General features: G+C 45.9%; 1 protein-coding gene across 2 annotated transcripts in view; it reads left to right on the top strand.

Moving 5' to 3' along the window:
- ANXA13 (annexin A13) overlaps positions 1–14,985 on the top strand; it is a 57,889-nt gene that overhangs the window by 25,849 nt on the left and 17,055 nt on the right. For both annotated transcript variants that reach the window (XM_080646656.1, XM_080646655.1), the window contains 2 exons: positions 6,628–6,703; positions 12,760–12,854. In XM_080646656.1, the coding sequence (XP_080502782.1) occupies positions 6,628–6,703; positions 12,760–12,854 (171 nt within the window). The remainder of the gene's footprint in view (positions 1–6,627; positions 6,704–12,759; positions 12,855–14,985) is intronic.

Here is a 14,985-nt window from a genome sequence, read left to right as displayed (position 1 = left end):
CTCTGTCCCCAGCACTTCCTCAGAGCCCTGCTGTCTCAGAGCCCGGACACCAAGCAACACTCTCAAATATTTACTGAGCAGACTGCAGCCAGCCAGGGCCACTGCACTGGGAAGCGCAAACAATCAAAATGCCACTCCCATTACATTTTGATAATATTTCAGAATTTACAAATGAGCCTGACATGCTCTGTCACCAAGCATCCCACCTCCTACGTGCCACCAACCTCGTGCTCACTGTGATCTGGCATGCGCCACCGCATCCCAAACACGACTGCATCCAAACCTCACACCACCCTTGAGTCAGTGGGTGCTTCTCCACTTTAAAGACAGACAACAAAGGCTCAGAGAGATGTGTCAACTTGCCCACCATCATACAACCAGCGAGGGGCAGAGCGTAACTGAACACAGTAGGTCTGACTCCCAAGTCCACACCAGTAGACCTAACCATGTTTGCTCTGCAGTGGCACAGTGACAGGTCATAGTAAGCACATATGTGCAGAGACCCTGAAAGCATCACGCTGTAGCTCTCCCTGGAATGTCCTTCCCTCACCCCAGACCTCCCCTTCCTCACCACCCCTCTTGCCTAACTTCTTTGCATCTTTCAAAAACCAGCACAAATGTCAACTTCTCCATAAAAATCCCTTTTTCTCTTCTCAGCTATTTGCACCCAGCTGTTTACCAACCCATAATGCAGTTGTCACTGATCTACTTCCATCTTTATTTCCCTGGGGACAAGGACTGGGTTTCATAGATCATTAAGTCCCCTGGCCTGGGGTAGTGAGCACCACACAATAGATCTTTAACACTTGTCTGTTGAGGGCAGGAGAGGGAGAGAAAAAAAGGGAGAAGGAAGGATAAAGGGAAGAAGGAAGCAGAGAAAGAAAGGAGAGAGGAAGCAGGGAGAGAGTGGGAGGAACTGTTCTGAGGACAGTCTGATTTGCCTGCCGCCTATTGCTTTTTAATTAATTCAGATGTCTCTCAGGAGGCAGTGCAGTCTTATTTTCCACTTGGGATGCTATCCAAATAGAAGATCAAGTCAACCGGCTGACAGTAGGTGTGAGTGCACTTAAGGCTGGGTCCTGGAAAATCCTGGTTCCCATATAATACACAAAGCAAGCACTTTGCAAACCATATCTATCACAACTTTTCCACACACTCCATCCCCAGGGTTTGCTGCAAGCTGGAGGAAGACTTTCTTTAAATGTCCCCTTTCCGTCAGAAGAGGGTAGACTTCCTTAACTTGCACTGGGACAGAAGCCCTTGGCCACGTATCTGTTTCTCCACTCTGCCCTTCCCACTGTGGGTATCAGAACCTGATGATACAAGAGCAGCGCATCCTCTGGGGCAGTGGATGTGCGGATGCTGGCACATCCCTGAGTCCTTTCCCAGAAACGGTGTGTTCACTATTCTTTCCGTCCAGGGGACACTGCTTCTGAGGATTATAGCACCTCCGTTTATTTCTATACCTCCTTCCTCCAGAGAAGGGGAGCATTCATTTCCTTGTTTTAGAAGCAGGATCATAGAGACACAGAGAAGTGACATGGAGGCATGCTAGAAGGAAGAAACACCAAGATCGGCCATCCCCAGCATATTCATGACCAGGCAGGACCTTCTGTGGGTGAAGAGCATCTGGTTCCACGTTGCACCTGACACACTGGCACAGGCAGCACTTCACCAGGTCCCAGGTTGTGTCACACACTCAACCAGGTGTGAACGGCCACCCTTGTCCAATGAGACTGATTAACAAGCGTGGACTTGGGTTGTCATCCTGAGTCCCCAGGACTTCACAGCCTTAACTGCCCCATGTGAAATATTTGCCTGGAACTCTAGATCCAAATTGCAGGGGATCAGTGAAAACCTGATCGTCAGAGTGCCACTGACAAGATGAAAACCTCTCGAGCAGGAAAGGGATTAACATATTCTGGAAAGTTCATTGGCGATCTGCCTCCAACAAATATTGCTTACATTCATTAAGCACGCACTCTCTGCTAGGCTTTTTTTTTTAATTTAATGTATTTTTATTGAGGGAGAGGGAGAGAGATAGAAACATCAACAATGAGAGAGAATCATTGATTGGTTGCCTCCTGCACACCCCCTACTGGGGATTGAGCCCGCAACGTGGAATTGAACCTGGGACCCTTCAGTCCACAGGCCGGCGCTCTACCCACTGAGCCAAACCAGCTGAGGCTAGGCTTCATTTTAGATGCTTGGCACGAATGACTTCATTTAAATTCTCACAAAACTCCTGCGAGGCAGGCACTTTTATCATCCCCATGTTATCATAAGGGAACCACAGCACAGAGGGGTTCCCAAACCTGCCCAAGGTCCCCAAGTAATAAGCAGTCACTGGATTATGGCTAGAAAGCCGTGTTCTTAAGCTTGACTCTTAGGTGCTCAATGGCCACCTGGTGAATCAAAATTTGCGGAGCTGAAATCTAAAATCATTACAAGACAAAAACCAAGGGACGGCCCAAGGAAGCAGAGGAAGGCTGGCCTCTGTGTGGCCCTCTCTCGCACAGGCATTGGAAACATTATGTCATGTGAGTCTCCAACCTTACAAGGCAGACACTGCCCCACTTCACAGATAAGGAAAGGGAGGCTAAAGGTTAATGGTCCAAGTTCACAGGGCTGCTACGAGGCAGACCCACATTTAAACTTGGCTTCATGTGGGCTGAGAGCCCAGACTTCTGTAATCATTTTTATTAGCATCTAACGTCTTGTCTTTTTTATGTGTCTCCTGAGGATCAGTACAAATCCTATTAAAAAAAAAAACCCCAACCTATTATGACTCGTAGTTGGAAGCAAGTGAAATATGTGTGTATTTGCCAAAACCCTTACAAACATGTCTGTCCCCATCCTGGAGCCCCCTGCACCCCCATTTTGTGTCTGACTCACATTCCTGCAGACCTGCTCCATGTGGACGTTCTGCTTCGTGGCCTCAAGTTTCAAAAAGGAAATCTGATTGGCAAACAGGTCCGAGGCCCCAAAGCCAGCTGCCTGGCCCCCTGACAATGAACAATGGATGTGGAATGTCTGCTCCGTATACACTCCGGAGAAGTTGGTTACCCAGCTCATCAGAGCAAGCCCAGGGCACCCCGTTGCATCAACACTGGCCCTGACGGATGACTATGCCCATTGTGGGGGCAGTGCCCGCCATGCAGAGGGGAAAATTCCAAGCAGACTGTTTTCTTTTCCCCTTTTTAAAAAATCATATCACATGATTCCTTCACTCTGACATGAAATATCCTGCTGTAACGAGGAACAAGACCAGATTGTCTTGGGGTCAGGAAAGCTAACCAGCATGGCTAACAGGGTTCCTAGAAGGAACCAGGGGGTGGGGATTAGCCCTGCTGACGGTCACGCATCTGATGTACACTTTTATGCCACATATGTTAAGCAAAAAAGAAAAAAATGAAGTCTCAATATACCTTTATTCCTACCAAGAGGCTCAACACTCTCCCCTGCAGCCCCCAGAGAGCAGTTATTTCAGCCCGAATGGCACTTACCTTTCGGCCCTGGATAAACAAACTGGGTGTGTTCAGAGGTTCTTTTCCCATCCTCCGCTCCTGTAACTCTATTTTATCATGGAACCCCCTTAGGAAAACAGAGGGATTAGAGGCAGGAATGTCACTTCATACCTGACAGACAGTCCTGGTTCCAGCCCTGGCCGTGACTCGGCCTTCACCCGGCCAGGTGATCTCAAGCAAGTCTCCACGTGGCACCTGCAAGCCCTGGCAGCATCTTTGTGCAAATGAGAAAAAGTGTCCCTCTGGGCAAGAAGCAGCGCTGCCAGCACCAGCTCAGCAAGGGTGACCCCAGCTGGACTCCAGCCCTGCGCCCGTTGGCCAGGCCCCCGGCAGGGCACAACTTCACAACCTGTATCTCTATTTCAATTTTTTGGTTGTGAAGTGGGACAGATAATAGTTCTCTGCACTGATGAGGCTGAAATGACATCCAGAACATTGTATGAATCAGTCTGTTAATAAGAGATTTCTGCTGTTCTGGTTCAATTCCACCTCACTTCCATAATACTTCTAATGAAAAGCACGGACACCATTTACCTCTCCGAGATTACCCACATTCCCACACTCAGAAAACCACCCCTTCCAGACTTTCATCAAAAAGCAGGGCGGGTGCCCTGGCCGTGTGGCTCAGTTGGTTGGGCGTCATCCCATACACTGAAAGGTTGCCAGTTCGATTCCTGGTCAGGGTATATGGCTGGGTCTTGAGCTTGATCCCCAGCAGGGAGCATGCAGGAGGCAACTGATCAATGTTTCTCACATTGATGTTTCTCTCTCCCTCTCACTTCCTCTCTCTCTGAAAATCAATAAAAAGTCTTAAAAGAAAGAAAAAAAGGCAGGGCAGGCTTTGTAAGTATGAAGCCTGTGAAGTTACATAGGGCCCCACACTCAGAAGTCACCATCTTAAAATTTTTAATCATTTCTGAACAAGGAGCCTTACATTTTCATTCTGCACTGAGCCCCACAAATTACGTCGCTGGTCCTGCCAACACGTCTTCGGAAGCACCAGATAGCTTTCTTATATTGTAGCCCATAGAAGATTGGGAAGGGAAACTGGGATATGTCACTCCTCTGCTGGACACGAAGGCCCCGGTCACAGAGGGTGAGGCGGGATGGCGCACTGGGCCCAAGAACATGGGCCTTAAGAGACACGGTGAGCTGGGCACAAACCTGCATCCATCCCGCAGACCTCAGACAAATTCCCTAACCTGTCTGAAGCCAGCTCTCCTGATCTGTAAAGCAGATTACTGAGGCCCACTCTTCCCTCTGAACAATGAAGAAAGGTCTATAAATGAAGATGCTGTCTGGCACGTGGCAGGTGCTGAACAAATGTAAGGTCCCCTCCTGACTTGTGTTGGCGACACCTACTTCAGGATGGACCAGCACTTACAATCTAAAGGCAGGGAGATGCCAGGTGGCCATGAAGATCCCTTTAGCTCTAGGATGACACGATTCTCCATTAACCAAGGCCTAGATGCCAGGCCTCCCCCAGTCCATGGATATTACTCAGGACACCTTTGATTGCAAGGGTGGAAACTTGTATTAACTTCAGAGAAAATGGTAGTTTGCTACTTAATGAAACTGGGGCTAGGCAGTGTTGTAACTGAGGATTTACACAATGTTACTCAATCTCTCTTCTCTCTCTCTCTCCTCTCTCTCTCTCTCTCTCTCTCTCTCTCTCTCTCTCTCTCTCTCTCTCTTGCTCTCACTCTCGCTCTCCCCTCCCAACCCCCATATTTTTACTCTTTTTACCTCTGCTTTGTTTCATTCTGAACTCATGTTCCCTTCATGTAGTGGACAGCGTGGCTGCCAGCAGCCCTAGACCTACACTCTCTAGCTTAGCAAGCCCAGTGGGGACAGACATATCTCTCTCAATATCTATATAGCAACCAAGGGAAAGACTCTAATTGATGCTGCTTGGATTACCCACTCCTGAACCAGCCACAATTGCCAGAGTGACAGGGTTTGTGTCCAACCAAGAGCAAGACAATGGGGCCAAAGCCCTACAACCGACAGTCCATTGAGACCACATGAACTAGAGATGCCAGACAGATAAATGCAACGGGACCACTGGGCCTTATGTATGTGCTATTCATTCCCAATAGGAGCCACGGGACATGAAGGGAGGGAGAGGGGAATCGGTGGTGTAGATGGAGCCCTTAAACTGGCCTTCACTGAAGGATGGGAAACAGTGACACCTCCTCAAGGAGAGTCTCTGTGAGGAAAGACAAAGCACTGAGAAATGCAGGTGTGTTCAAAGCTACTAGTTGCATAACTGCAATTAACCTTTAAAATTTTTTACAGTGGTGTATTTATTTTCATGTTTATCTTTTGTTTAGGCAACTGATCCTGGTTTTGCATTTTAGTGCTAATGGAAGTTTCCTTCTTAAAATAACTTTAAGTAAAAACAAAGTAGGTTGGTTGAAACAAAAATATTAAGCAAATAATAATGTAGAATTAAGGAGCTGTGGACAAATCAGTGCATGTATTATGCCAATGACTGAAGTGTGAGAAACATTAAGCTTAGTATAGACACAGAACTTTCTTTCCCCAAGGAGCAGTAACAACCAGTAACTATGCTATGGCTGGTCTATATGGTACCTCTGCTTAACTAAACATTGTCTTTCTTTGTGTGAATGGCAAAGCTTTACCCTCGGCCACCAAGTGGATCTGGAATAAGATCCAAGAATCCTCAGCTTCTGCGTGGCAACACCTATTCCCTAGACATACTTGTGTCTCATGGCAAAAGGGGGAACCACCATGTAGGACGTTGGCCCACTACATTACACTCTGTTTCAGAGACAGTCACACAAAGGTAGGGTTGATATGAAAATCACTCAGCCCAGAGTTGGCCTGGCTGATTGTCTTTGAGAACAGAGGGGCCTATTCTCCATGGCTATCCAAGGCCAGCTGGCCCAAGGAGTACCAGCCATCTCTCTGAGGCCAGAGTGTCCCCAGCTGATTTCCACATACACCCACATGTAAAGTGGCAGCTGGTCCCTCATTTGCATAGCTTCTTGCTCTTCTAATTAGCTACCAATTTTGGCCACAGATAATTTAAGAATGCCTATTATTGTCCACTCTCCTGTTCAATTATTTTCTACAGGCCAAAGAAAGAAGTCATCAGGGTTTTGATGTGAATCGAGATGCCAAAAAGCTGAACAAAGCCTGCAAAGGAATGGGTATGGAATGTATTTTGTTTGCTAATTTACTTTTGAAGTTGATTAAATTTGATCTCACGTCCAACTTTCCCATGATTTTAAAAAGATGACTTCCCAGTTAACTTGTGTCCTCTAGGCTAACCCAAGTTGATTACTTCTAAGGTTCTCTATAAAAGATTCCAAAGTTATAATCAGATCTTATTGCTTTTCAGGACTCGATATAACAGTTAGAAATTGGATAGTACGACATTTAATTTGCCCTGGAGGTGGAAGAAAATTCAGGAGTATAGTTCATGAATGCTAATGTCATCTAAACCCCTCGTATCCCTTTATTGCCCAAGAAAATGTTGGGAGGTCTCAAAGGAGTTGAGGTTGGAAAAGATCTGGAAGGGAAGTGGTAGAAGAGATTTCTACATAGTAAGTATTCTTAAATAAATCAGAGAGAGAGAGGGTGGGGAAGAGAGAGAGAGAGAGAGAGAGAGAGAGAGAGAGAGAAATGAAGGATGTTAACCAGGTTGCTTGGTTTGTGGCATCAGAGGAAAGCTCAGCAGAGGGTAGCTGCCCCTATCTTATATCCAGACCTGGCCAATCTTGTATTTGAACAACTGTCGGGTGATATATTGGCCTGGAAGGGACAGGATGTTTATAGTTCTGAGTTCTGCAGAGTGGCTGAGCCAGCCTCACAGGTGCTTCCTTACTGACTCTTGAGTGAGGTCCTAACACCTGGATGTGGGTTGGAACCAAGAGCTGAAGTGGGTGTGGGAATGATTCAACTGTGGTTAAAGATAAATCCCCACATTCTCAGCCCACCGTGCGAGTGTAGTTCAGTAAGCACAGGTGGGACACCTACTGAATGGCAGTCATGCAGTGTTCTCTCCCCCCTTTTGGATGTGTTTGGATGTGGCCACAAGGTGGGACCACTCCTGTGTTGGCCACTGTTGTAGAGCACCTTCTAAGTGCCAAGTGCCAAGCTGGGTACTGCATACCCATCATCTTGTATAATCCTCCCAACAACCCCGTAAAGTTGTATTATAATAATGTAACAGATGAGAATGCCGAGGCTCAGAGGTTAATTATCTTGCTCAAGGCCAAAGAGTTATGAAATGAGGGTGGGCGAACAGAAACCAGGACCATCTTGGAAAGCTATTATTTGGTGAAGGTCTAGCATTCCAACCTTTACCAAGAAGCACAAGCCAAGGCAAAATTGTATCATTGGCAAAAGTTGTCAGCAAGACCATGCACCCCTCTCATTGATATACCATCCCTACCAGGACTGGATTTAAATGTCCAGGGACTTGCTGTCCAACAACCACAAAGGTGAGCCATGTGAGTCATTTAAATGTTTTAAGAAGCCAAATTTTAAAAGAAAAAAAGGTGAAATTAATTTGAATTATAAATTTTAGTTAACTCAATACTGTATCAAAAGTATTTCAGCAATCAATATAAAAATCATTAATGAGATATTTGACATCCCTTTTTTCACATTAAATCTTCAAAATATTATATGTATTCTACACTCACAGAACATTTCAACTTGGACCAGCCACAATTAAAGTCCTCAACAGCCACACGTATCCACTGTATTGAGTAGAGCAGGTCTAGGGGCCCCATAATTCAAAAGATTATGTACACTTTCTACCCATTCACCACCTACTCAATTCCAAATAATAAGAATGCTATACCACAAAATGATATTTGATTTTTTCAAAGAGCAACATGAAACTTAGAGATTTCCTTGTAGTTTCTTTGGTGTCTCTCCTCTCCTTTCCTAAGTAGTGACTGGTCTGGGTCTTGGGGGGCAAGAGCCCCTGACTGTCCCCCCAATGCTGATGCTCTTTGTCAGGCCTTCCTCTCAGGCCTCTGTGTCCCTCTGCTGCCCACATCCCAGCAGGACCCTTCTGAAGACCAATGCCTTAATCCTGAGAGTGTATGGACCCCAACATAAAAGGATGTCCACCATTCTCCCTCACAGAAACAGAAACAGGATCTTAGAGAGGAAAGCTGCCGTGGAGATGTTCTAGTCCCCAGCTTCTCAAACCTAATGTGCTTTTGAGTCTTCGTTAATATACAGGTGCTGATTGGGTGGACCTGAGGGGTTTCAGAGATTGTCCATTTCTAGTGAGTTCCCTGGTGATGCTGATGCAGCAGGTCCTGGAACCTCACTTTGGGGCACGAGGTCTGGTCCATGTGAGGTCCACGGAGAGGAAGCAATGCTGCGCAAACCACGCAGGAGCCGACCTTGCGACCCTGAGCCCAAGACACTGTATGAAGCACAGACATAACTATTTAAAACTTGAATAACTATTTGAAACCTGATTGCCCTTAACTGATTCTTCCCCCTCCCCAGGCATGGGGATGAACTTTGGACCTGGATTTGAGCTACTGCTCTGCCACTTACTGGTGCCCTGACCTTCGTTGTCTTGTCTACAAAATGGGGTTAATATTGTCTCCGCACAGGGAGGTGCTGAGGATAAAGCAGGCAGCACAGGGCCCAGCACCTCACTGGCCCTCACTATATGCTCATTTTCTCCTTTTCAACAATATGCTCAGATCCAAAGTCCACACAAAGACAATGAGATTAGCATGAGTGCGAAGAGGCCCATCCTTGTGCGGTCCTTATTCTCTATTGCTGAGGGTGTACCAGGTTAAATGGTGCCCATTCCCTCCTCCCCCAAAAGACATGTCCCCCTGGGAACTGTGATACGACCTTATTTGGGAAAGGGTCCTTGCATATGTAGTTAAGGATTTTGAGATGAGACCATCCTGGATTACCTGGGTGGTCCCTAAATCCTCTGACAAGTGTCTTTAAAGGAGACAGAAGACAAGACTCAGGGAGAAGGCCAGGTGAAGACAGGCAGCGATGCAGACACAAACCAAGCAACACGAGGCTTGCCGGCCGCCTCCAGAGCCTCTGAGGGGAGAGAGGCCCTGCTGTTGTTTTAAGCCCCCAAGTTTGTGGGAATTAACACAGCGTCAGGAAACTAACCCAGTGAGCAAGTAGAAAATAATGACCCTCCCAGGCAGGTAAAATCCTCCTTTATTCATGCTTCATTCCCTGAACCTCCATTTCCAAAGGAGAAATGGAGGGATTGGAAAGTCTACTGGTGTTTTTGTTGTTGTTGTTGTTAATCCTCACTCGAGGATATTTTTCCATGGATTTTTAGGGAGAGTGGAATAGAGAGGGAAAGATAGAAACAACGATGTGAGAGAAACATTGATTGGCTGCCTCCTGCATGAGCCCTGACCGGTGCCCTGGCCGGGGAGGAGCCTGCAACCAAAGTAGTGCCCTTGACCGGAATCAAACCTGGGACCCTTTGGTCCACAGGCCTACGCTCTATCCACTGAGTCAAACCGGCTAGGGCGCCCACTAGTGTTAACAGAAGGGACTGGCCCTTGGGCACCAAAGATGGGGCTGCAGCCCCGGGCTCAGCCGGGCAGGCTGCGGCTGGCATCTGGAGCCTGCGGGGAAAGCTGAGCTGCTGCCCCTGGCTCACTGCAGGGCTCACTCATCTGGCACATGGGCCCCTGGTGTGAAGTGGAGGGCACTTCAAACCCAGTGACCTTCATCCTGCTGAAACTCAGCTCAGTATCTTCCCAGAAAATTACTGGGAAAGCAAAAGCCAGGAGGCCCTCCCGAGGCTGCTGGTCACCCTGTCTTGACCTCTGCTGTGTAATTACTCGACAGTGTCCCATGCACAGTCAGGGCCGAGGTTCCTTCTTGTCTCATATTTTTAAAAGTCTTTCCCAGAACCACTGGGGACTGGCCCCAGTGTCTCAAACCATTGTAAATGTTTACAGGAAATTGTTGGGCAGCACAGACTGCTTAGATGACATGCATATTGTGAAATGTAAGATGAGGTCACTGTTCTGTTAATCCCTTCTTGGGTAGTGGGAACGGCTCCCGGGATAAACCTGAGACCCAGACTCAAAGGGCTTGGGGGAAATCTAGTCATTTCCATGCCTCCCCACACCTCCAGGCTGTTGCTGAGCCATCTCTGGTCTGCTTTGCTCTTGATCTCTCTTTGTAAAGCATCTCAGGAAGGAAAGTCTAAATGACATTACTTTTTACATTTTAACTCCATTTTCCTGAATTATCCAGGTATAGGCTGACTATGGCATCAGAGTAGAGGGCTTCCCATTGGTCTCTGTTACATAGTCCATCTGAGAAGCACATGCAGCCGACACCAATGCAGAGACAAGGTTCAGTGGAATTCAGTGCAAACTTCTCCATTCATTCATTCATTCATTCATTCATAATGTATGCATGCATTTGAACATTCGTTCACTCATCAAGTTCTCTGGGAAATACTGAGAGCTTCTCTGTGAATGTAGCAGCAAGCAGAACCCCCCACTCCATGGAACTTGCAGAGTGGCGTGGTAGAGACAGGACAGAGAAAAACCGGCCACGTGAGCCAGTGAATTGAGTCCTAAAGGAGGAGTAGGAGTGAACGTGATGGTCAAAGGTAAAGATGTTCCAGGTAGAGGGAACAGTCCATGCAACGCCCAGAGGTGAGAGAGAAAGTGATACTTGTACTAGAAGCTGCACGTGATTCATAGAATTGATGGAAGGGAGGCCTGGGAGGAGGTGAGTGGGGAGGGACAAGACTTAGAGAGGCAAGTAGGAACTAATCCAAAAGCCTTCATATGCCCCACCGAAGAGTTGAACCTATTATGGATTTAAAGGGGCCTGTATTGAAAGGTGTGAAGCAGAGGCATGAGCAGGCTGACCTGCTCATCGAAAAGGTCATTCTGGGGATAGTGAACGCTGATTGGAAAAGGGGAGAGTAAGGCAGGAAACCCATGTGGGTGTCATTAGTTCTACTGAGCAATGTGACAGGTGGAGATGGAGAGAAATGGCTGCACCTAAGAGGTGAAATAGTGAGGTACTAGTGGTGATTAACTGGATGCGGGGTGAGGGAAAACAGGAAGCCAGGGATGAGCCCCAGATTCCTGGTTGCCACAATACAGCGAAGGGGCCACCTGGGAGGTAGGAAGGCTCTTTCCAGGGATGACAACGGTAAAGGTCCAGGCTCGAGACACCGGAGCCCTAGACCCGGGCAAGAGCAGTGCACCTGGAAAGAAAGGGGTGGATTCAAGAGATTTTTAAAGAAATCCCTCTTGAGGTGAGATTTCTGGCACTCAGAAGTTTAAAAAAAGTCACAGAGGAAGTAACTGGATACACATTACGTAGGTGATGCTACAGGAGGAAATGAAGAGGAACAACATAAATAACAGTGTTGGAACTGAACCAGAATGAGGCAGGCAATTAACCCCTACTACTTTTACAAGTGAGCTCATCCTAGAATGTTCTGTTTCTCTAACTGAAATAAAAAAGCTAGGTCTCCCCAGAATTGTAAAGTGGAAACTAATCCTTAAGACTAAGTGAATGGTCCATCACCACGCTGAATTTAGAACATGTTCATCACCTCTAAAAGAAACTTTCCACTCTTTAGCTTTCAGTCCCCTACCCAACACAGCCCAGCCACTAGCCTACATTTTGTCTCTATAGATTTTCCTATTCTGGACTTTCACATGAATGGAATCATTTAACGTGGTCTTCTGAGATTGGCTTCTTTCAGTTAGCATCATGTTTTCAAGGCTCATTCATATTGTAGCTGGTATTGGTACTTCATTCCTTTTCCTGGCTAAATAATATTCCATTGTATAGCTATACCACATTTTGTTTATCCATTTGTCCACTGATGGACATTCTGGTTGTTTCCATCTTTTGGTTATTATGAATGATGCTGCAATAAACATTCATGTACATGTTTTGCATGGACCTTTGTTTTCATTTATCTTGCATATATACCTAGGAGTGAAATTAAGGAATAGGCCACAGACTTCTTCCTTTTACCACCACAATGCCTAGCATTGTGCTTCATACAGTATAAGGCCTCCACAGATATTTGTCAAGTGAGTGAAAAGAATACCATTCTCCACAAGACATTAAAGCTAAAGTACAAGGGTTCCCCCACAGCTCTGACCACAACCCTGGCTTCCTCACACTTGACTACAATAAATCTCCATCGTGTTTCTTGTTCACATTTACTTTGCTTCTCTCTCCTGCCCTTTAGGAACTGATGAAGCGACCATCATTGAAATCTTATCAAGCAGGACATCGAATGAGCGGCAAAAAATAAAGCAAAAGTACAAGGCAATGTATGGCAAGGTGAGTCCAAGGGTCCACGCAAGCATGCATATGGCCTTGGCCTTCATGTCTCTCAGGCCTTGATGCTCCCAGGCAGCAGAGAGTGTCTTTACAGCTTCAATGAATTAGCCCAAGAGGAAAAAGAAATAACTATTTAAAACTTGAGTTGACTTCAGAAAAACTGAAATTGCCTCATTAACTTAATGGCCCGTAAAACCAGTATTCTCTAACTCATTATTTTTTTTAAATTGACTTCATTTTTTTATTAATCCCTCTGCCATTTTCTCCACTCATTTGGACTAATTCCACATATTAACTTACAGATAGACCAGTGATTTGAAAATCAGTTTTCACAAGTGGGTCTTTATCAAAGAATTCTTCTTTTATTTTGGCTGTCTTCAAGAATGATATCTTTCATAAGTGATGGGTACAGAAAACTAAAAAAAGCCACCAAAACATTTCTTTCATTTTGTTGTTGTTGATGGTATTACATATAGAAATCATTAAGTATGCATTAGGCTTTATATTTTTTATTACTATATAATGAACACAGTTTAACCTTTTCTTAATGTCATTAGAATGATCAATATGCAAAGTGAGTGTTAATTATTATAATGTATTCTAATCCATATTTATGAAACCTTTATAGTTTCAGTCACTCTGTATAAACAGACATAGAGAGAAATGGATTTTTCTAATTTGACATTGGGCAGGCAACGGACTCTTTAGTCCTCGGTCTCCTCACATATAGAAGGACAATGATAACTTACCTCCCTCCTCAGGTTCTGGGAGAATCAAGCAGGATAATGCCAGCAACATACCAGCAAAGGGGAGTTATGCTGGGCATGAATGTTCCCATTTGACAGAGAGGAGAAGTGGAGCTCATTCGTTTACATGACTTATGCAAAATCACACGCAAGTAAGAAAAAGAACCAGGACACAGATCCAGGACTGCAGGGCCAGAGCTCTCTCCTGGAGAACCCATCGCCATGAGACGGCTGTTTATTGATACACCAGGTGGCCCAGATGGCTGTGCTTCTACAGTCTTTCTGTATCTCTCTTCACACTCAGGCTTGTCAATGTCATTCATTGATGACGCTGCAGTTTGGCTGCATTTAATGGGACTGAATGACGTTGAGCCATCATCCATGCCAGCCCCACTAACTGCAGCAGCCCCTCAAGTGCCATGTCTATTCCCACTGTGGCAATATGGAAAGTCCGATGCAGGCTTCTCTAGTTTTACTGTGAAATAAGAGTAAGTGGGTTTGAAGTGAGGGCCTCGGGGCTCTGGTAAAGATAAAGCACGTATGCTCTGGCACAAAGCTTTGCAATTCCAGACAGCGAGACCTGCAGAGAGGTGATCTAGAATCACAGCATCACGAAGCTAGAAGACGTTAGAGACGAACAGACCAAAGTCCCCCTGCCAGCTGAGCTCAGAGAGAACCAGGTGACACAAATTGCTAGCTGGAGAACCAGGGTTAGAGCTGAGGCACCCTGAGCTGGCTTCTGTGTCCAAGCAGAATGTAAACACACAAGGATTTGTTTTCATGCCTGTGGCTTGTAAAAATAGGCAGCCGGATTTCTTTTCTCTGCAGTTTTATATACAGTGGCCCCAGCCACAGAGGGCACATTCCACGACCTTCAGAGGATGCCTGAATCTGCAGACAGTACCAAACCCTAATATATTCTGTTTTTTCCTATCCATACACATCTATGCTAAGGTTTAATTTATAGATGAGGCACAGGAAGAGAGTCACGACAATAACTGATAATAAAACAGAACAATTATAACTATATACTATAATAAAAGTTATGGGAATGTGGCATTATTAAGTAAAATAAGGGTGACTCGAACACAAGTACTGTGATACCGGGACAGTTGATCTGATAATCCAGACATCAACTAAGTGTTCCTTTCAGGATTTCACAAGAAAACCAGAGTGACCATACATCCGGTTTGCCCAAGAAGGTCTCTGTTTAGTCCTCTTTCTTCTGAAATTATCCACAGTGCCCCCTTTCACTCTCAAACATTCCCATTTGGGTGACAAATGATCTGCTCCCCCTACAAATTACAAGCCTGTATTTTAGTCCTTTCGGGCTGAGTGTCTGGGGGTGAGTCCTTCATCTTTTTGAGGTCAGTAAATGGGGGTAA

Source organism: Plecotus auritus (assembly GCF_963455305.1).
Source record: "Plecotus auritus genome assembly, chromosome: 11".
In the NCBI taxonomy this organism is placed as follows: domain Eukaryota; kingdom Metazoa; phylum Chordata; class Mammalia; order Chiroptera; family Vespertilionidae; genus Plecotus; species Plecotus auritus.
The sequence above is the reverse complement of the archived record's forward strand: the minus strand, read 5'-3'. Positions and strand labels throughout refer to the sequence as shown.